This window comes from Anomaloglossus baeobatrachus, chromosome 1 (assembly GCF_048569485.1).
Source record: "Anomaloglossus baeobatrachus isolate aAnoBae1 chromosome 1, aAnoBae1.hap1, whole genome shotgun sequence".
Classification (NCBI taxonomy): Eukaryota; Metazoa; Chordata; class Amphibia; order Anura; family Aromobatidae; genus Anomaloglossus; species Anomaloglossus baeobatrachus.
In genome coordinates, this window is record NC_134353.1 from 490429864 (window position 1) to 490453871 (window position 24008).

At 49.1% G+C, this 24008-nt stretch overlaps 1 protein-coding gene across 2 annotated transcripts in view; it reads left to right on the forward strand.

Annotated features, from left to right (window-relative positions):
- Positions 1-24008, forward strand: part of TRABD2A (TraB domain containing 2A) — a 211505-nt gene that overhangs the window by 157691 nt on the left and 29806 nt on the right. For both annotated transcript variants that reach the window (XR_012751442.1, XM_075338476.1), the window contains one exon: positions 11902-11992. Coding sequence is in view for 1 of the 2 variants with exons in the window: in XM_075338476.1 (XP_075194591.1) it covers positions 11902-11992 (91 nt within the window). In the remaining variant the exon portion in view is untranslated. The remainder of the gene's footprint in view (positions 1-11901; positions 11993-24008) is intronic.

The window sequence follows — 24008 nt, forward strand, 5'->3', positions numbered from 1 at the left end:
ATCAGCGTCGCTGTCGCAGTCTCAATCAGGGTCGCAGCTGGAGTCTTAGCGGGCATCGCTACTGCGGCCAGTTCTTGGCGGGCCGGGCAGGGCATCGCTGCGGCGGCCTGAATTGGCGTCGCAGCTGCGATGGGATCTGTGCAGGCTGGACTGGGCGTCGCTGCAGCGATCTGGGCTTGGCGGGCCGCACCTGACGTGGCTGCGGCCTGGTTCAGCACCTCACTTGCGGCGCGGACGAGCGTCGCTGCTGCGGTGGGGTCTTGGCGGGCCGGGCCTAGCATGGCGGCGGCCTGGGTCAGCGTCGCACCTGCGGCGTGGAGGAGGGTTGCGGTGGCAGCCGGATCTTTGCGGGCCGGGCAGGGCATCGCTGCGGCGGCCTGGGCTTGGCGGGCCGCACCTGGCGTGGCTGCGGCCTGGTTCAGCGTCGCCGCGCCGGGCATCTCATCAGGGACCGCGGGCGTGGAAACAGGGGTCGGGGCACTCGCGCTGGCAGTGGCAACACAGGACTCACCCATCGGTAGCATCATCGGGGTCTGAGTCGTCGCCGCTCGGTCTGGCACTCGTCGTGCGGTTCTTCTCTCGTAGGCCTGAACCGCTGCAGCCATCTCCAGAAGCTCCGTGCGTCCCTCGCTGATCTGCCGTATAACCCTGGCCTCCAGTTGGTCGCAGAACTGGGCAAGCTCTTGATACCACCAGGCAGCGGAGCCTGGCTCTGGGTCTCTGCATCCAGACGCCATTTCCTCTGCGTCTCCTTCTTTTAACAGCAGGCTTCTGGCTCCCTTTCTGTCCCGACGTCTCTGAACGCCTCCGCTCTCATCACTTGCGAGGTCAGGACTCTGCAGGGGATCTCTGGGTAGCCACACCTCTTCGTGGGCGGTAACTTCTCCCAGCGCGGGCTGCTGTTGTTTTTCAGCGCGCTTTTCATGGTGGCAATATGGCGGCGCTTCCAATTTTCCAAGCGGACCGCCCAGGCACATGGTCACCTGTCTGGACAGGTCTAGTCCTTATCCTGTTCGTGACGCCAGATGTGAAGCCCCGCAAGTATTGTGTCGGTGCATTACCTTCAGGGACTCCACGCAGCTGGATCCTGTCACAGGTAGGAAATCTTCTATCTAGGATTGTCGTGACGCCACTCTCAGAATTGCGGTCAGTGGGGACCGCCACTGCAGATTAAGGGACGCCTGGGGCTGATGGTGGGTGCAGTCAGTTGTAATAGCCTCCTGAGAGTGAGGCAAGCCCCAGGGCCCTGTGTAAGTGTGTGGAACTACAAGTCGCAGAATGACTCACACGCACAAGCAGGATGTCTTTCAGGGGTTTTACTCACTGATGGTGGCAGGGTGAGTAACCCGGGCGTAGCTGGAATTAACCAGGCTGGAAACAGGTGTCCTTTAGGCTGACTGATGAGGGTGGCTACCGACTCGCCTTCCTTAGCCCTTTCCGTTTTGGGGTAACCCCTGCTTGAAGCCCTGCTGGGGTCGCCCAGGGAAGTTGCTGGTGCCTCTCTCCCCTTCTTTTTGGCCCGTTTGCTTGTAGCCTGGACCAGATCACTCCAGCTGCTTGCCTCCTGTGAACTATGGGCCCTAACTGTGGCTACGTGGCTGCGGACTCTGTAGTGTTGTCTTGGGGGTGTAAAGTGCCCCCTCATGCAGGTTTGGCAAGGGAAAGGTGGATCTATCCCTGCACTGGGACCTGCTACCCGTTGGGCCTGGTATCTCCCTGACAGTCTCCTTACTTTCCACTCCGTTGCTCTATCTTTAGCTGTGTGTGGATTTCGGGCAGCACTCCCAGGTGACCGTTCTCCCCCGTCGGTAGTCACTGCGCGGACGCTGTTAGACTGCAACAGCTCCAGGGTCCGCTTCTGCTCTCCCTGAGCTGCTCACTAAACCGGCTCACTCGTGGGACCTGCACTGCTGCTCCTGTCTGAGCTCCACTTCCATGCTCCTCACTCCTCCACACTCTGCTTCAGACTGCTCTTCTCCTCCTCCTTCCTCTTTTCCCTTTTGTGCCTGCCTACGCCACCTAGCAACCAGGCTCTCTACCACACCCCTTGAGTGGAGATGGAGGCTTCGCCCCCTCCTGGGATCCCCAGGGGTCCTCTCAAAGGTACATGTGTGAGACCTGATCACTATGCGCCTGTGTAGTCACACCTCGGTCAGCCTTCTGGATTACCTGTGTTGTACTGTCCCCAGCATGGGTGCAGTACTCAGTGGTGCCTGACCAGGTCAGGGGCGCCACATATGCACCCAGAACCACAAGCAGTTTTGGGTGCAAATTAGTGATTCCTGCCTAGCAGTCCCTGTATACACCATGTTCCAAATTATTATGCAAATTGGATTTAAGTGTCATAGCGATTATTTATTTATTTTTTTTCAATGAAACTCATTGATGGTATTGTGTCTCAGGGTTCTTTGGATCACTGAAATCAGTCTCAGATATCTGTGATAATTAGTTTGCCAGATGAGCCCAATGAAAGGAAAACTGGATGCTCCACAATATTAAGCAGCCACAGTTTTCAAGTAACATGGAAAAGAAAAAGGATCTCTCTGCTGCCGAAAAGCATCAAATAGTGCAATGCAAGGGATGAAAAGATGAGATATTTCACGAAAACTTAAGTGTGATCATCGTACTGTGAAGAGACATGTGGCTGATTCAGAGCACATACGTGTTCGTGCTGATAAAGGCAGAATGAGGAAGGTTTCTGTCAGGCAAGTTCATCGGATTGAGAGAGCTGCTGCTAGAAAGCCATTACAAACCAGCAAACAGATGTTTGAAGCTGCTAGTGCCTCTGGAGCCCCTCAAACCACAAGGTGTAGGATCCGTCAAAGGCTTGCTGTGGTGCATAAACGTACTATTCGGCCACCCATAACCAGTGTTCACAAGCAGAAATGGTTGCAGTGGGCCCAGACATACATGAAGACTAATTTTCAAACAGTCTTGTTTACTGATGAGTGTCGAGAAACCCTGGATGGTCCAGATGGGTGGAGTAGTGGATGATTGGTGGATGGCCACCATGTCCCAACAAGGCTGCGACGTCAGCAAGGAGGTGGAGGAGTCATGCTTTAGGCCGGAATAATGGGGAGACATCTGGAGGGCCACTTTAGGATTCCTGAAGGTGTGAAAATGACCTCTGCAATGTATATAGAGTTTCTGACTGACAAATTGGAGCAAAATCATCTTCATGCATGAAAATGCTGCAAAGAATCCATCTGTGTCATTGGCTGCTATGGGCATAAAAGAAGATAAACTCATGGTGTGGCCACCATTTTCCCCTGACCTCAACCCTATAGAGAACCTTTGGAGTATCATCAAGCAAAAGATCTATGGGGGTGGGAGGCGGATCACATCAACACAGCAGCTCTGGGAGGCTATTCTGACATCATGCAAATAAATTCAAGCAGAAACTCTCCAAAAGGTCACAAGTTCAATGGTTGCAAGAATTGTGAAGGTGATATCAAAGAAGGGTTCCTATGTTAACATGTAACTTGGCCTGCTGGGTTTTGTTTTGGATTTAAACAGTTTTTTATTTCAGTGAATGTGACCTCCTAATGCTGCAAATTCCACAAATGAGCATTTTCAGTTCTCAGTTCAGTTTTCAGTTCTTTAAAAGATATAAAATATTTAGAAACTCTACTGTGCCTAATAATTTGGAACAGTGCATTTTGAGGGTTTTTTTTTTTTTTTTGAAGATTATACTGTTATTATTGGGAGGTTTGTTCAAAAACATTCGATGTATACTCTAATGTGTGATGAGTTTTATTAGACTGACTATTATTTGCACCGACCATTTATGAAAATCAGAAAAAAATATCATTTGCATAATAATTGGGAACATGGTGTACACTAGAATAGATAAAGGGATCTTTAGAAAAAGTATTACTAAATATCTTTTATCGTATGCTAATGAGCGTGGGGACTAATCCCAAGGACGTTTCTTCCCTTAGCTAGTCGGCCCACATAGCATGGTAGCACGCCCCTGTGGGCGTACTAACATGCTAATGAATATGCAGCGACGCCACCCATACCTCACTGTTCATGGCAGCCAGTGAAAGATGGATGCGCACTGCACATGATCCAGAGTCCTCAGCACTTCTGGTCATGCGCAGTATACCTCACTGAAGTCGGTTAGGTTCCCTTCACACGTCCGTATAAAAAATGTACATGCAAAACCGCTACCAGTGTCATCAGTGTTATTAGTGTGCAATCAATGTGTCATCTGTGTGTCATCAACGTGCGATACGTGTCTTTCCAGTATAGCCAAAGAAAAATATGTTGTAAAGCATTTCTTATACTTTCAATCAAGGGCGTACATAGAAATCATGGGCCCCCCCAATAAAAAAAATATAATAAGGCCCCTTTCACACATCCGTTTTTTGCCATCAGTCACAATCCGTCGAATTGTGAAAAAAACTGATCCAGCGCTGGATCCGTTTTTTTTACATTGACTGGCATTAGCGATAGATTGCAATGGATGGCCTCATCCATTGTACGACAGATCCGTCGAAAAATGTGTGTCCGTCAGATGGAGACGATGTCTACAGTAACGTTTTTTCTGTGAGTCGAGAAACGGACTGTGATGGATCCGTCGCCGTTCGTCGTTTGGTGTAATGGAAGCCTATGGCCGCAGGATTTGTCGTCATTAGGGATGATCGAATACCCTATTATTCACTTTGATGGATATCTGACGAATACCTCGCAGCTATTCTAGTATTCGCGAATATCCGACGCCCAATGCAAGTCTATGTGAAACCAGAATTATTTCATGTTGGACCTGTCGGTGACCTGTGGTGACTGAGGAAAAGGCTGAAATGGATGGGAAAAGGCAGAAACAGTATGGGCACAGCCTGTAGAAGGTGCCTCACTGCATTTCTGCCCCCTCTCGATTCATCCAAGGTGAGAGTATGCACACTAACGGACCCGCATTCAACCTCTTCCTCTGATTTCTGTCACATGTGCCATGACACATGCAACAGAAAACTACTCCCCGGATTCAGCTAAGTCCCCCCCACATATCTCCCGGTGTCTAATGGTGTTCCCCGCTGTTTTTACCTTTTTGCAGCGCTGATCCCCTGCATCCCTCCTCCTTCACAATGAATGCTGGGCACATGCGCAGAGCGCGGCTTTCAGACTCAGCTCAGATTCCTGTGTTCCCTGAGAATGGCTGTGGAGCTGCACTGGCTGCACGCACTCTGCTGCTGTGACCTGGGGAGAGTAGGTGCAGATTGTTTGCACCCACACTCCTCACATGGAGGGTCTGCACTCCTAGAAAATGGGGGACATGTTCCCTGAGCGTGCTCCCCATATTCTAGAAGGTCCAGAGTCATTATGGGACTTCCAAAAGGGATTACAGGAGATTTTTTTTCTTTACAATGAATTGGTGAAAGAAGGAATGTTTTGGGGAGTATTTTTTCAAATAATTTTTTTTTTTTGTCGTCTATTTTTTTTTCTACTTTTATTACTGACAGGTAGTGATGTCGGGTATCTAATAGACGCCATGACATCACGAACTGCTGGGCTTGATGTGAGGTGACATTACACATCTTCTATCAACCCCATTTATTACACCGTTTGCCACCGCATCAGGGCAACGGGATGAGCTGGGGCGAAGCGCCAGGATTGGCGCATCTAATGGATACACCACTTCTGGGGCAGCTGTGGTCTGCTGTTTTTAGGCTGGGAAGGGACAATAACTATGGACCTTCCCACCCTGAGAATACCAGACCACAGCTGTCCGCTTTACCTTGGCTGGTGAACCAATTTAGAGGGGGAACTAATTTTTTTTTAATTATTATTATTTATTTATAAATAATTATAAAAAAGAGCCTGGGGGCCCTCCCCAACCAAGGTAAAGCTGCCAGCTGTGGTCTACAGGCTGCAGCCATCTGCTTTACCCTAGCTGGCTATCAAAACTGGGGGGACCCCACGTCGCTTTTTTTTTATTATTTATTTAGTTTGGCTAAATACAAGGCTAGGCACCCTTTAGTGCCACATGAAAGTCACTAAAGAATGCCATCTTAGAATATGCATGTGGTAGGTAATTGGATTATCGGTCTGGCGAGCGCTGACAATGCACAGGTTCCGTTAAGATTAAAGTTGTTTTATTGTTAAAATATTTTAGAAGCTCCTGTTATTCAGATAATACAACGCGTTTCAGCAATACATCAATGCTTTCCTCAGGCCTGAGGAAAGCATTGATGTATTGCTGAAACGCGTTGTATTATCTGAATAACAGGAGCTTCTAAAATATTTTAACAATAAAACAACTTTAATCTTAACGGAACCTGTGCATTGTCAGCGCTCGCCAGACCGATAATCCAATTACCTACCACATGCACACTCCCTTCTGAGGGATTCGGTCAGAGCTGCAGCAAGACATAGGCACTCCATTTCGAAGTGAAACCTTCAGCTAGAGAACGGTGGATCGCTGTAACACTCCAGAACCCAGAGTGCCGGGGATTTCAGGAGGAATCAGCGGTCCTGAATCCGGACATCTCCAACAAAGATCACGATCTAACAGGATCGCTACCAAGGCTCCAAACCCCCAATCCACACTAGATCGGAGGATCTATACAACCAACACCGGGGTTGTGCGAGGGCGCACAACCTCACCAGGTGAGCAAACTCTTATTCCTCTTAATTTAATCTTAGACCCGCGGGTACTTCTCATAGGTGCTACTTTCTCTTTTTTAGTGAATCTTAGAATATGCAGGGAGGTGGGACATTCTATATGTGTTTGACATCGGTCTGTATGTCTATCTGTCCATCTATCCTTTTTTATCTATCTATCTATCCATTAGCTATCTCACTATCCCTCTATATATCCATTATCTATCTATCTATCATCTTTGTAGCTGAATAATCTGCTTCTGGTTTCTCTACTGCAATACAGAGGTCAAGATTTTTCATTACAGGCAGTGGCTCAATGGGTAGAGCCGGTGCCTATGGACAATTAGTTCATGAGTTCGAGTCCTGGCTGTCCAAGTAAAGAATTTAATTTATTTATAATTATAAATTATAATTATTATTTACTTATAATTATAATTTAATTAATTATGCACTGAGAGGAGGAGCCGGACATCAGCTGTGAGCCGTGGGACACACCTCTAAAATCGGAGCAGCTCACGGAATGAGGCTGCATTGAGCACTCGCTCACAGACGTCACCGAGTGTGGATTACGCCGGACCTGGATATTTGGGGGCTTAATAAAGTGGTGACAGAGGGGCTTTTTGGTGTTTTATTTCAAATAAAGGATTTTTCGGTGTTGTGTTTATTTACTTTACTTACAGATTAGTGATGGCATGTCATAGACGCTGCCATTACTAATCTTGAACTTAGTGACAACGATGCGCTGCCATTAACTCCTTATTACCCTGATGGCCACCGCATCACGGCAATCAGGAAGGGCTGGTGACACGCCGGCACTGTCGCATCTAATGGATGCGACATTCTCGGGGCAGCAGCGGGCTGATATTCTTGGCTGCAAGAGGGGGGCCGTAACCATGGCCCTCGCCCTCCCCAGCCTGAGAATACCGGCCCCCTGCTGTGTGCTTACCTCAGCTGGGTATCATTTGGGGGGGGACCGCACGTCGTTGTTTTACATTATTTATTTATTTATTTTGCTACACGATATAGACCCGCCCACCGGCGGCTGTGATTGGTTGCAGTAAGACAGTTGTCACTCAGCATGGGGGCGTGTCTGACTGCAACCAATCATAGGCGGTAATGCAGTCCAAACTTCATATATTTAGTGTTTCCATACATCTTGGCACTTACAGAGTGCTGTTGTATATCCTTCATAGATTAATAGATAGATAGACAGATAGATAGACAGATAGATAACTAGATCGATAGATAGATTTATAAGCAGACCTTGTGTGATAGTCAGAACGTAGACTTTATTTCCAGTCACTGACACTACCTTAGACGCTCCATGTAGCATCCTAACAGGTTTTCAGCAGCTGCTCAATCATTCAATTGACAGGTGGAGGAGAATATGAAAAACAGATCATACATTTTTAAGGAAATGTTCCAAGGGCTTTCTCAACTGAAACTACATGTGTGGTGCCTCTTGTAAAATGGTTGTTTTCACATTTTAGTCAATAGGAACAAAATGTCAAAAAAGTCCTAAAGACAATACAAAACATAAGCATTCCTAATGAAATGTTTGAATAAGATATCCCCTGAAGTCAGCTTCTCCTTTAAAGGCAGTCTGCTTGATGAGTAGCTGATTGAAGGTAGTCCAGGTGCTGTGGTTATTGTCATGGGAAAGTTTCATCTTCGTGGCTGTAGGCTTACACGGAAGCCATTCAAATAAATTGTTCACAATCTGTTAAAGACAGGTCATCCATAGCATCCCTCATTCAGAACCGCCATCTAGCAGTTTCTGAACGTATCTCTTCACTTTAGCTCATAAATAGGGATCCTGAATGTGGGACACCCCTCATGACATCATTACATATCATCCCCAACAAGACATACATACAATTGATTCTTTAATTACTTTTACAGAGGGCATTTAATACTGAAGTCTCTGTTTTAATCAGTGACATCTATTGTAATAGATGGTATATTTTCATGTTAAGTTTGAAAGCCAAAGCACCTAATGCTTAAAACCATAGCTCCATAACAAGATCCTGATCAATAGCCATTCCGTCCAGTTCAATAAACTGCCAACAATCACAACTTTCTATACACAAAGCAAAGGAAACTGATTACTCAACCACTGAATTACATCACTCGATTCAAATGTATTCTGAGAGCCTGTAATTTCACAATTTGACAATGGTGGTTCTGTATTCAAGGTGGACGCAAAACAGAACTATGGTGAACACTAGATTAAAAGCACTGGACATATCAGAATAAAAATATTCTTGACCTGCATTTACATAGAGGCTGTAGATTTAAAGGGCTGTTCACCCGTATTAATTGTTTATCACATCGATATTATGTTGAGAAACAAGTTTTCTCTCAAATACCTTGTGTTGCCAAAAGTGCCTGTGAGCAGCGCTATTGTGGTCCTCTCTTCCCTATCAGCTGACCCCAGGGCTCCTTGACCTCTGGGATCCGGTGATGTCACGTCAACTTCCTGCTCACCTGACATCACCGCGGCTGGCCCCAGTCTCTGTGAGTGACTGGGCAGTGGGCAGAGTTTCACCGCTCAACACAGCCGAGCATCACAGCCCAGCACCTCCTTGCTCCTTTACTGCAGAGTGCTTAAGCAGGAGACATGCTGGGCTATGATGAGCGGTGAAACTCCGCCCACAGCCCAGTGACTCACGGAGACTGGAAGAGGCCACGGTGATGTCAGGTGAGCAAGAAGTTGACGTGACATCACCGAATCCCTGAGGTCACGAAGCCCGGGGATCAGGCGATGGGGAAGTGCAGTCTGCAATAGCGCCGCTCACAGGCACTATTGGCAACACAAGGTATTTGATAGAGACCTTGTATCTCAACATAATATCGTTGTGGCCAATGATAAATATGGGTGAACCACTTCTTTAATCTACACAGCAAATCGAAATCTTATAGGGGTTCTCCACTACCTGGATAACCCCTTTTTAAATCAAGTAGTCCCGCACTGGCGCCATTCCAGAGATGTCTGCAAGGGTTTGAATTACATTATTTTGTTTTGTGAACTCTGTAGCCATTCAGTGACTGCTATTGGTCTGCTATTAGGCTTCCCTCAGACAAGTTTTGGTCAAGGGGAAGAAGTGATAGCACAGCAGCCTAATAGCGGTCACTGTTTTCTTGCAAGGTTCCTGTAGCATAAAAATGTTACACAATCCTTGGGAGGCATCACTGGAATAGCTCCAGTGGGGGAGATGAGTATGCTATTTTTATTTAGCAAGGAGAACTACTTCATTTATAAATGGAATATCCAGGTAGTTTTTCATAAGTCTGATCCTTCTGGCGAGGCATCAGTATATAGTGTCAGACTTGGGTGCCAAGAACCCACCTGTATCATTGACTCTGTGGGCCCACTGCTCAGCTACATACAAATATTACATTTTCCTCATTCACAAATGTACCTGCGCGTCTATATAATAATACTCTGGGGAGTTTGTTATATAAATGATGAGATGCTGCCTTTGTCTATAGTGAATCAGGTGTATTGTGCAAAATACTGCTCATATAGGAGGTGGGGGGCTCACTCCTGCATGGGGTCCTACCTGTTTCTCTATGGGGCAGTTCAAGTTTCCCCATACACATTATTTTCGCCCAACTGTAATGTATATAGGGACCATAAGGTCATACCAAGTTTTTTACTTTGATTTTGAAACAGATCTGTTAGTGTGAACATACAATGAGACACAAAAAAATACAAAAACTTGCATAATTAATAAGGAAATTCATTATTTAATTGAAAAAGTGCACAATATAATGATGAGTGAGTATCGAAATACTCGGATTCGCTATACTCGTAATGTGGCGCCCCTGACCTGGTCAGGCACCACTGAGTACTGCACCCATGCTGGGTAAGTGCAAACAGGTAATCCAAAAGGCTGGAATGGGGTGTGTAAGCACAGACACATAGTGACCAGGTCTCACACACCATTGAGGGGACCCCTGGGCAAACCCAGGAGGGGGCTTGCCTCCACATCCAATCAAGGGGTGCGGTAGAGAGGCTGGAAGCTAGATTGCAGTGGCAGCTAGTCGGAAGAAAAAGTAGGAGAGGAGCAAGCCGAGTCTGAAGTGGAGACGCAGTAGAGCAGAGATGCAGTAGAGCGGACACGCTAGTCAGACCCTGCAGGTGTAGTGGCTGTTGGCGGGGTAGAACGTTCACAGAAGTTGGACAGAAAGACGCTGAGGAAGAGCAGTCAGCTGGTCATGTACGGAGACTTCTGGAGGCTAGGCACGTACGAGGAACAGGTCCCTAGAGCCAGACTTCCATTAACTGGTCTGCTAAGCCTGCCAGTGGGGTGGACAACAAGTCCCACACCAACCAAAACAGAGTCCGAGCATCAGCAGCAACGAGGGGGCCCATAAGGAGGATTGAGCCTGAAGCTATCCACCTTGGTTCACGCTGCCAGCAAATGGGCCAGAAAGGGGAGTAAAGGCAGTTGCTACTTCCCTGGATGAATCCCACAGTACTTTAAGTCAGGGGTTGTCTGAAACAAGAAGTGCTAGCAAAGGCGAGCCAGCCTGAAGGATACCTGGTTCTCTCCTGGTGTATCTCAGCATTGCCCGGGTACCACTTGAAGCACTTGAAAGTGAGTAAAAACCAGTTGCAAGACACTTTGGACTGAGACTGAATTATTCTGCCAACTGTTGTCCTACACCCCCTACGTCCGAGTTCCTGGGGCCAGCCTCACTCTCGGGAGGCCACACCATCCGACTGCAGACTCCATCAGCCCCAGACGTTCGTTAAAGCTGCAGTGGCGGTCACCCCTAACCCTGACTGCAAACCGAGAGTGGCGTCACGACTCAGAAGTAAATAACCGAACATACCTGTTGCCAGCGGTAATCAAGTGGAGCCCCTGTGGTGTCCCAGAAGGTGGAGTGACGTCCCTGAGGAGACCGTTACAGGTGGCGACACAGTAACGAGTACTGTCTACTACTCGCGTATTCATTCCATATGCAATGCAAGTCATTGGGGAAAAACTCGCAAAGTAACGAGTAACCCGAATGCCGTACTAGTGCGAGTAGCAATTAGTGCGGCATTCAGGTTACTCGTTACTTTGCGAGTTTTCCCCATTGACTTGCATTGCACATGCTATTCGGAATCAATACGCGAGTAATAGACAGTACTCGTTATGAGTATAGCGAATCCGAGTATTTCGATACTCACTCATCATTGGTATAATATCCTAGCATAGTTATTGTTTCCACCATAGTGAAGGAGGATAACCGAATCTTTTTTATCTTCTAATAATCATTCACGCTATTGTTTTAATCTATGTGCAGGTCATTTTATGGGAAATAATACGGTCATTGATATTTTAAAACGGTACGGGTATGACGTGTACCACACCCCTGCTGGAAAGTCAATCATGAGGTAAGCCGGTGTTCTGCTTACACTGTATGTAACGTGAAATACCAACATAGCTGTAAACTCAATATGAAACCATTATGTATTTTGGTTAGCAGACCCCTTACTGAAATGTGTTCCTGTCTTTCCTAACTTACGTGTCCTATTTGCCTTTGTTGTTATTTTAGAAAGCATTCAGTGTAAAGCTGACCATACACTTTAGTGAGCTGTTAGCCAAATGCTTGTTCCCACCCCATTCATCCTCACATGTTCCCCATTCATTCAGAACTTAACATGTCATGTTACCAGGTCAAAAGGGCCAGGTTTTTGCTCTTATTTTATTTGGACTGCTCCCGTGAGATTTCTGTTATTTTTATGTTTTGTTTTTGGTCCACCATATGGTTTGACAGATATGGATCATTTAAATTAGTGCTAGCTATTTATGGTCAGCGCTCACAGGGTGATCACAGCCTAAAGAAACCCCTCTCCCCCTAGCGAATTCTGTGAGCCTCGCCTAATTGGAGAAGACTATAAAAATTAGCACTAACTGAGAAGAACATTATCTCCAAATCCATATGGCCGATTTAAAAAAAACAATAAAAAACTGATTTGGTGGAATAAATGAAGAGCTCTTTAAGGATGATGAAATCTAACATGCCGAACCCCATTTTCTCCCAAAAGACACTAAGGATGTTGAACTACAAACGACATTTAAGAATGTTGGAAACCAATACGTAGGCCCCTTTTATCCTTAAAAAATCGTCTTCTCTGGACCCAGTATACAGTATATCATCAGAAAATTGCCTTTTATTTTTATTTATATTATATATTATTCTTCTGTATTTAACTTTTGCCACTTTTTTCACTTCACGATCTTTATTAAAAATAATAAAATATGGATCTTGTAATTTCACACAGGCCACTGAGGCTTTTTTTGACTCCAAAGTTCTGCTCTTTTAGGAAATCCACTTGTACATTAGCCACTATAAACAGATCTACTGGCCACTGGGACTATTCCAGACTCCTTAGCTCTGATTGTTTCAGAAATGCACATGTACATTAGCAGCAATACATGGACTTTTGTAGTGAAACATACAATGAGCATATTAAAAAGTCATAGTGAAGGGAGAGGAAGCAGAGTTAGGCGGGCTTTACACGTTGCGACATCGGTAACGATATATCGTCGGGGTCACGTCATTAGTGACGCACATCCGGCGCCGTTACCGACATTGCAGCGTGTAAACCCTAGGAGCGACGATCACCGATCGCAAAAACGTCAAAAATCGTTAATCGGTGACACGTCGCTCCTTTTCATAATATCGCTGCTGCTGCCGGTACGATGTTGTTTGTTGTTCCTGCAGCACCACACATCGCTGTGTGTGAAACTGCAGGAACGACAAACATCTCCTTACCTGCGTCCACCGCCAATGCGGAAGGGAGAAGGTGGGCGGGATGTTATGTCCCGCCCATCTCCGCCCCTCCGCTTCTATCGGGCGGCCACTTAGTGACGTCGCAGTGACGTCGCTGTGACGCCGAACGCACCTCCCCCTTGAAGGAGATATTGTTCGGCGGTCACAGCGACGTTGCCGACCAGGTATGTGCCTGTGACGCTGCCGTAGCGATAGTCTTCGCTATGGCAGCAATCACCACATATCACATGTGTGACGGGGGCGGGTGCTATCACGCTCGACATCGCTAGCAATTGCTAGCGATGTCGCAGCGTGTAAAGCCCGCCTTAGACTGCTTTCACACTTGCGTTGTTTTAAATCCGTCAAGTCTGTCGCTTTTTAGATGTCAACTGAAGCAACGGATGTGTTATTTCACAGGATTCCGTTCACAGGAATCCTGTGAAAAAAACTGATCCGTTGCGTCCGTTACATCCGTTGTGCGTCCGTTTTTTGACGGATCTGTTGTGATCCGTTTGTGTTTGGGACATCCCAGTGGGTGTGCCAAACATGCTGGGCATGCTCAGTAGAGCATGACGGAATCCAGCAATGGATTCCGTCATGTGATGGATTACGACAGAATCCAGAACCATAGACGTACATTATAGCTTGTGACGAATGGCGACGGACACCTACGGAGTCCGTTTTTTTGCCGCTCCAAAAAAAGTTACATGCAGCATTGCTCCCGCTTGATGGTCAGTCAGTAAACGACTGATCCGTCATGCAGCGGATGCAACGCAAGGCCATCCGTCCCATCGCAATCCGTCGCGAATAGAAGTCTATGGGGAAAAAACGGATTCCTGCAAAATATTTTGCAGGATACCGTAATTTCTCAAGGCAACGGATTGCAACGGGTGCAAAACAATGCAAGTGTGAAAGCAGCCTTAGGCTATGTGCGCACAGTGCGTTTTTCGCGGCGTTTATGCGCGTTTTTCGGGTGCGTTTTTGGCCTCAAAACTGCAGGACTTTGCTTCCCCAGCAAAGTCTATGAGTTTTCATTTTTGCTGTCCGCACACATCTGGTTTTTTTACCTGCGTTTTTGAGTTAAAAAAAAAAAATGGACATGTCAGTTCTTTCCTGCGTTTTTCTGCGTTTTCCCCCCATGCAATACATTGGAAAAACGCAGCAAAACGCAGAGATCAAAAACGCAGCAAAACGCAGCCAAAAACGCACCAAATCGTGGCAAAAACGCATGCTTTTTTGTGCGTTTTTAGCGGCCAAAAACGCACAAAAACGCAGCGTCAAAAAGACGCAGTGTGCGAACCTAGCCTTAAGGTGGCTTTACACACTGCAACATCGCAAACGACATCGCTGTAACGTCACCGGTTTTGTGACGTAATAGCGACCTCCCCAGCGACATTGCAGTGTGTGAAACACATCAGCAACCTGGCCCCTGCTGTGAAGTTGTGATCGCTACAAATCGTTCAGGACCATTCTTAGGTCCTTTGTTTCCCGCTGTGCAGCATGTTCGCTAGAAAGTCTCAGTGTGTAAAGGGGACTTTACAGCGACTTCCCTTTCAAAAAGCTGCTTTACAACGTCCCCAACAACCAGCTAGGTCGCTCTGCAGGTCCGGATCGCTGTTGCGTCGTTGGCCAGGTTTGCCTGTTTGACAGCTCACCAGAGACTTTGTAGCGATCCCGGCTAGGTTGAGATCGCAGGTTGGATCGCTAGAAAGTCTCAGTGTGTAAACCCAGCTTTAGCTGTGACATTGCCTATTGAGATTATTGTATTTTATGTTATCAGCTGTGTATTCAGATGTTGTCAGTCATTTAATTCTGTCTCTCATGATAAAGAGCTTGCTTAAGGTGGTGTCACACACAGCGACGATGACAACGACGTCGCTGCTACGTCACCATTTTCTGTGACGTTGCAGTGACGTCCCGTCGCTGTCGCTGTGTGTGACATCCAGCAACGAGCTGGCCCCTGCTGTGAGGTTGTTGCTCGTTGCTGAATGTCCTGCTTCATTTTTTCGTCGTCGCTCTCCCGCTGTGAAGCACACATCGCTGTGTGTGACAGCCGGCGTCTGGCAGCTGCGGAAAGCTGTAACCAGGGTAAACATCGGGTAACCAAGGGAAGACCTTTCCCTGGTTACCCGATATTTACCTTCGTTACCAGCCTCCGCCGCTCTTGCGGCTAGTACCGGCTCCTGCTCTGTGCACATGTAGCTGCAGTACGCATCGGGTAATTAACCCGATGTGTACTGTAGCTAGGAGAGCAAGGAGCCAGCGCTAAGCAGTGTGCGCGGCTCCCTGCTCTCTGCACATGTAGCGACGTTATGATCGCTGCTGCGTCGCTGTGTTTGACAGCTAAGCAGCGATCATAACAGCGACTTACAAGGTCGCTGTTACGTCACAGAAAATGGTGACGTAACAGCGATGTCGCTGTCGCTATGTGTGAACCCAGCTTTAGAGTTCTTCCTGAAAAGACAAAGTAAAGGCCGCTTTACACGCTGTGACATTGCTAGCGATGTTGCTAGCGATCGCACCCGCCCCCATCGTGCGTGCGTCACGGGCAAATCGCTGCCCATGGCGAACAATATCGCTAGTACGCGTCACATGCACATACCTTCCTACCGACGTCGCTGTGGCCGGCGAATAAACTCTTTTTTAAGGGGGTGGTTCATGCGGCATCACAGTGACGTTACACAAAGGGCCACCAATAGAAGCGGAGGGGCGGAGAGCAGCGATGTGTGCTGCCTCGGGAACAATGAACAACCGGCGAGCAAAAGGACATTCGATTTTTTGAAAATGAGCGACGTGTCAACGAGCAACGATAAGGTGAGTATTTTTACTCATTCACACTCACTCGCAGCTGTCACACGCTATCATATAACATATCGTAGCGTGTAACAGCTACGAGCGTCTGTTAACGAGCAAAAATACTCACCTTATCGTTGCTCATTGACACATCGCTCATTTTCTAAAAATCGCACGTCCTTCTCTGCGCTGGTTGTTCATCATTCCCGAGGCAGCACACATCGCTCCGTGTGACACCCCGGGAACGATGAACTGCACCTTACCTGTGTCCCGCCGGCAATGCGGAAGGAAGTAGGTGGGCAGGATGTTTACGTCCCACTCATCTCCGTCCCTCCGCTACTATTGGCCTGCCGCTGTGTGATGTCGTGGTGACGCCGAACGCCCCTCCCCCTTCAGGAAGAGGATGTTCGCCACCCACAGCGAGGTCGTTTGGAAGGTAAGTACGTGTGACGGGGGTAAACGACTTTGTGCAACACGGGCAACAAATTGCCCATATCGCACAAACGATGAGTGCGTTCGCAAATGCGATCGCACGAGAAAGTGAAGCATATTGTAAACAATAAATGCATGGCTAAATTAATTATACACTGAGGGATACACTCGACAGGTTCCGTCAGGAGGGGTGCCAACTTCAAAAAGAGACATTATAAACAAGGAGAACAAAGAAGGAAATGGCACAGAAATAATTGCAAAAGAGTAAATTTTATTGAATAATGTTAAAAATTATTTAATATCAAAACAATCAAGATATTTGTAAAAAAAAGGGTGGAAGAAAAAATGAAGTCACAGAGGTATAAGTAGATAAATAGTAGGTGTGATAGAGAGCACAATTGTAGTAACAACAACCATACCACCACTCATATAACCCTGCCAGAATAATGGAAGAATTTATATAGACCAGGTAGGTGGTTCCAATCCATGAAACCCAACCACAGTATATGGAAATGGGAGACCAATAAATCTTAGTTATAATGGAGCCAAGGGCATATAATAGTCAATATAACAGGTCCCATATCATAACATATACTCAAAACATCACAAAAATGACCTGTAGAACTGCAGTGGGTATAAAACAGAATGAATTAAAAACAACAAAAATTGTGTTCAAAAAACGATGCAGCCAAAGATATACTGTATGTAATAGAATTTTATATTTTATATTTAATTGCTTATTTATTAATTTTGAAGATTTTTAAAAAAAATTTCTATTAAAGGCCAGAACTGCAGACCCGGATGCACAACAGAAGGGAAAAACAAAACGAAAAGAAACCCACTGCAGTTCTACAGGTCATTTTTGTGATGTTTTGAGTATATGTTATGATATGGGATATTTTGCAAATATCTTGATTGCTTTGATATTAAAATTTTTTTACATTATTCAATAAAATTTACTCTTTTGCAATTATTTCTGTCCCATTTCCTTCTTTGTTCTCCTTGTTTATAAAGAGAAATTGAAGCATGTAACGCAGCCTTTAAGCCTGCTTTACACCTTGCAATTAAGCATACGATATCGTATGCGATCGTACCCGCCCCCATCGTATTTGCGGCACGTTCAATTTGTTGAACGTGTCGCACAAATGAATAACCCCCCATCACACATACTTACCTGTTACGAGGGGGACCCGGGGAAGCGTGCCAAGATGGGGAATGGACAGCTTCCGCCGGTCAAGGTCCACTGTGCGGTGTAAGGGACCGCTGCTATGGTGGGTGAAGAGTGAGCGGGTTGCTGCTAGCGATCGTCTGGAATGTCACAGACGATCTATGTACACCGGTCTGCCCTAACCCGTGAGGGTTGTATGGCAGGGATCACACGGCTCGGTGTACCTGTTGCACGGGGAAGCACAGAGGTGCCCACGCACGTGTGCCAGTGGAAGTCACGAGAATATGGCATGAGGGTAGCACAGAGGTGCCCACGCACGTGTGCTTTCAATAACCAGGTGAGTCCGGTGGAGACTCGAGGAGCTCACCTGGAACAGGAACACGGCCTGTCAAAGGAGCTACTGCCGGAGCAGCAAGGCAGGGACACGGCCTGCAAACCAGGTGCTGCCTAAGCAGCAAGGGCCAAGCCCACAGAAGACGATAATGCCTGAGCAGTGGCGTGGCAGCACGCTGCCAGACATCCAAACATAGAAGGACGGTCGCGCGCCGCCATGATGGCAGGAGGAGCTTTTAAGGAGGTGTAGCTCCAGCCAAGGGCGGGCGCGAGGCGGAGATGACGGACTTGACCCAATCAGGATCCACGACATCCCAGCCTGGCCAGTCAGGATTCACCACGTCACCAGCCTTGTCATCAAGCCGTGTGACGTCAGTGGGCGAATCAGGATCCACCAAGCATAGCACATGCTCACCCTCCTGCCTCTGGGAAATAGAGGCGGGATCCTCGGTCTCATAATGTGTAGAGATAACGGGAGTCTCACTGCTTCCCTGAACAGCAAACCTCTGCACATTGCGCAACCTCACAGACCTTCGAGGCTGCTGAGCAGGAGGAGCTGCGGCAGGCAAGGAATGGGAGACCGCCTCATCTCTTGCAACAGGAGTACCACTAGGTGTCACTCTCGTGCTGCCTCTCTGAGGAGGTTTCTCCTGCACTCTGCGCAGTCTGGCAGACCTTCGGCGCTGTTGAGCAGGAGCGCTCGTGGCAGGCAAGGAGACTGTCTCATTCCTTGCCACAGGAGAGCCACGAGGTGTAACATTACCGCCCCGTCTAGGCCCCCCCCCCTGCCCGTGCTCGAAGGCCGCTATCAACCCCGGGGCGCGGATATGATCCTCCAACTCCCAGGATCTATGCTCCGGACCACGACCGGCCCACTCCACGAGGTAGTACCTCTTGCCCTGTATGACTTTTGTCTCCACAATTTTTGCCACCTCAGGGTCGTCGGACGGGGAGTCTGTTTGAGCCGGCAGGGACCCCGAGAATTTATTAAGTCGTACGGGTTTCAGGAGGGACACGTGAAAGGTGTTGGCTATAGCCCAGCGTGGAGGGAGCTGGAGTCGGTATGCCACCGGGTTTACCTGCTGTAGTACCTTAAACGGACCCAGATACCTAGGGGCGAATTTGGCTGCCTGTACCCGTAGGTTAACATTCTTAGAGGACAGCCATACTAGGTCACCAGGGGCGAAGGATGGTGCAGGGCGACGGCGGACATCAGCCGTTGTCACCATCCGGTCTTTAGCCCTCTTAAGAGCCTCTTGGGTGTCATCCCAGATCTCCCGGGCCTTGGTCGCCCAATCCTCCACTCTAGTATCGGGTGACGTAATGGGCATCGGAACCGGGATTCTGGGATGTTGTCCGTTATTGAGTAGGAACGGAGTCTGGCCAGAGGATTCATGGACCGAATTGTTAATGGCAAATTCGGCCCAAGGAAGGAGGTTAGCCCAGTTGTCATGATGCGCGGAGATAAAATGGCGGAGGTAAGTTACCAAGGTTTGATTAGTCCTCTCCACTAGTCCATTGGTCTCGGGATGGTATGCGGAGGAGATGTTCAGCTCTATCTGCAGGAGCTTACAGAGCTCTCTCCAGAAGCGAGACGCGAACTGGGGACCCCGGTCGCTCACCACCTTGTCAGGCATGCCATGCAACCTAAATACATGCCGAATGAACAAGGTGGCGAGAGCACGTGACGTCGGGAGTCGTGGGAGAGGCACCAAGTGGACCATTTTAGAGAAGTGGTCCGTGATGACCCATACGACCTTGTGCCCTGCTGACTTGGGCAGATCTCCCAGGAAGTCCATCCCTACCACTTCCCAGGGACGATCCGGCACTGGCAGTGGGTGAAGAAGACCTGCCGGTCTCTGCCGAGACGGCTTATTCCGAGCACACGACATACAGGCTCCCACATACTCCTGTACGTCCTGGGGTAGTCTCGGCCACCAATAATGCCTGGTCACCAGGTCTCTGGTCCTTTTGACCCCAAAGTGACCCCCGACCTTGGAGGCATGGGCCCACGATAGCACCTCGTTCCGTAGTTCAGGGGGAACGAGGGTTTTGCCAGGTGGCACCTGGTCCAAAGAAGTGGGAGTGACCATCCTCAAGCTGTCCGGGGGTAGTATAAGACGAGGCTCCTCCTCGTCCTCCTCCAACACAACCATACAACGTGACAAGGCATCGGCCCGTACGTTCTTCTCACCGGCCAGGTGGCGGATAATAAAGCGGAACCGGGAGAAGAATAAAGACCAACGGGCCTGCCTTGGGTTCAGGCGTTGTGCTGTCTGGAGGTATGTGAGGTTTTTGTGGTCAGAATATACCTCAAATGGATGCTTCGCACCCTCCAGGAGATGCCGCCATTCCTGGAATGCTAGTTTCATCGCCAGTAACTCCCTATCCCCTATGGAGTAGTTCCTCTCGGCCGGAGAAAAGGTCTTGGAGAAAAAGAAACAAGGATGCTTCCTTCCTCGTTCGTTTTTCTGGTACAGGACTGCACCTGCACCGACCGAAGAGGCGTCTACCTCCAGTAGGAAGGGTTTGGAGATGTCTGGACGATGAAGGATGGGAGCTCTGGAGAAGTGAGTTTTGAGAGAGTGAAATGCCTCTACCGTTTCTCGTGTCCATGCTTTGGGATTAGCGCCCTTGCGGGTAAGGGCAATGATGGGTGCTGCCACCGTCGAGAAGTTGGGAATGAACTGGCGATAATAATTGATAAACCCCAAGAATCGCTGGATCGCCTTCAGCGAGCGGGGCTCAGGCCAGTTCATCACTGTCTCCAACTTCCCCGGATCCATTGCTAACCCCTGACTGGACACGATGTACCCCAGGAACGGCAAGGATTCCCATTCAAAAACGCACTTTTCCAGCTTAGCATATAGCGAATGGGTGCGGAGCCTCTTAAGTACTCGGATGACATCCCTCCGATGGGTGGTAAGATCGGGTGAGAAGATAAGAATGTCATCCAGGTATGCAACCACGGAAAGATACAAATCCCGGAAAATGTCATTCACAAAGTCTTGAAATACGGCGGGGGCATTGCAGAGTCCGAAGGGCATTACTAGATACTCGTAGTGACCGTCCCTGGTGTTAAAGGCGGTCTTCCACTCATCGCCCTTTCGGACTCGCACTAGATTATACGCCCCGCGTAGATCCAGCTTTGTGAAGACCTTTGCCCCGCGGAATCGATCAAATAGCTCAGTAATGAGGGGCAAAGGGTATTTGTTCTTGATCGTGATTGCATTTAATCCCCTGTAATCGATACAAGGGCGCAGATCCCCTTCCTTCTTCTGCACAAAAAAGAACCCTGCACCAGCCGGTGAAATAGACTTGCGAATGAACCCCTTCGCCAGGCTGTCCTGAATATATTTGGACATAGCCTCCGTCTCTGGAGCAGAGAGTGGATACACTCTGCCCCTAGGGGGCTCGGAGCCTGGCTTCAGGTCTATTCGGCAATCATATGGCCGGTGGGGAGGAAGAGTATCTGCGGCCCTTTTTGAAAAGACATCCCTATAGGCCTCATAAGGTGTTGGTAAACCCGGCCCCCCTGTATTCTCTGAGGACCCAACCGACCTAATGGTAGCGGGTGGTTCGGTAGTCACGAGGTGCTCTCTACAGGATCCTGCCCAGGATGAGATCTCCCCTGTTGCCCAGTTGAGTATAGGAGCATGCTGTCTCAACCAGGGAAGGCCCAGTAGGATCTCATCCGTCCCCCCTGGAAGCACCAGGAAGGACACCTGCTCATGGTGTCCCGGTGGTACATCCATCCTGAGAGGGATAGTGATCTGGGTGATAGGATCGAGTAGTATGGACCCGTCGACTACCCGGACCCTGAGTGGCTTGGGCAACAGAACCAGGGGAACTGAGTATCGGGTTGCCAGGGAGGTCGAGATAAAATTGCCTTCAGCGCCTGAGTCCAAGCAAGCCAGGGCAGAGAAGAGAGTAGTGCCGAACTGCAACTGGGCGCTGATAGTCAACCTAGAGGGAGAGGTAGCGTCTAGAGTCCCCCTCTGATAGAAACTAGACGCTGTCTTTTCCCGACGGTTTGGGACATCGGGTAGCTATGTGTCCCCTCTGCCCACAGGAAAAGCAGATGACACCAGACCGAGAACCTGGGGTAGAGGAGACCGCTTTGGACACCTCCATTGACTCCACGGAGTCGCCTACAGAGCTGGCTGGGAGACCTGTCTGGTGAAAAACGGAAGCCAGACGCTTTTTAGGCCTTGAGGACGTGGGTACTGAAGAGACCTCGAAACCTCCGCTCCGCCTGGCGGATGTCTATGCGAGAGGCAACCACAATCAAGGACTCTAAAGTAGCAGGCACCTCACGCGTGGCCAGTGCGTCTTTGACGAACCCCGCCAGGCCCTCCCATAACACAGGGACAAGGACCTTATCCGGCCAGTCCAGCTCTGCGGCAAGTGTCCTAAAGTGTACGGCAAAGTCCCCGACTGAAGCGGACCCTTGCCGAAGTCGTAGGAGGCGCAGCGCGGAGTCGTGGGTGACTTGAGGCCCGAGGAACACCATTCTCATGGCCCCAAGATAGGCTGCTAAGTTATTCACCACCCGATCTCCGCGCTCCCACAACGGCGTGGACCACTTCAGCGCTCTGCCTGTGAGCAGGGACTGGACGAAGGCTACCTTCGCCTTCTCGGTAGCGTAAAGAGTCGCGGACAGCTCTAAGTAGGTGGTGACCTGGTTTATAAAGCCACGGCACTCGGAGCTGTCTCCGCTAAAGCGCTCTGGAAGCGCAAGGCGAGGAGACCTTCCGCCCAATATCACAGCCTGGGTAGCCGCCTGGGTGGCGACTGTCGTCAGAGTAGTCTTGTCGGAGGAAGACTGCTCCACTGCTGCCAATCGTGATTCCAACTGCTGCACATAACGCAGCAACTGCTGCTGCTCTTCAGCCATAGCCAGACCTTTGGCGCGACCGTAATGTTACGAGGGGGACCCGGGGAAGCGTGCCAAGATGGGGAATGGACAGCTTCCGCCGGTCAAGGTCCACTGTGCGGTGTAAGGGACCGCTGCTATGGTGGGTGAAGAGTGAGCGGGTTGCTGCTAGCGATCGTCTGGAATGTCACAGACGATCTATGTACACCGGTCTGCCCTAACCCGTGAGGGTTGTATGGCAGGGATCACACGGCTCGGTGTACCTGTTGCACGGGGAAGCACAGAGGTGCCCACGCACGTGTGCCAGTGGAAGTCACGAGAATATGGCACGAGGGTAGCACAGAGGTGCCCACGCACGTGTGCTTTCAATAACCAGGTGAGTCCGGTGGAGACTCGAGGAGCTCACCTGGAACAGGAACACGGCCTGTCAAAGGAGCTACTGCCGGAGCAGCAAGGCAGGGACACGGCCTGCAAACCAGGTGCTGCCTAAGCAGCAAGGGCCAAGCCCACAGAAGACGATAATGCCTGAGCAGTGGCGTGGCAGCACGCTGCCAGACATCCAAACATAGAAGGACGGTCGCGCGCCGCCATGATGGCAGGAGGAGCTTTTAAGGAGGTGTAGCTCCAGCCAAGGGCGGGCGCGAGGCGGAGATAACGGACTTGACCCAATCAGGATCCACGACATCCCAGCCTGGCCAGTCAGGATTCACCACGTCACCAGCCTTGTCATCAAGCCGTGTGACGTCAGTGGGCGAATCAGGATCCACCAAGCATAGCACATGCTCACCCTCCTGCCTCTGGGAAATAGAGGCGGGATCCTCGGTCTCATAATGTGTAGAGATAACGGGAGTTTCACTGCTTCCCTGAACAGCAAACCTCTGCACATTGCGCAACCTCACAGACCTTCGAGGCTGCTGAGCAGGAGGAGCTGCGGCAGGCAAGGAATGGGAGACCGCCTCATCTCTTGCAACAGGAGTACCACTAGGTGTCACTCTCGTGCTGCCTCTCTGAGGAGGTTTCTCCTGCACTCTG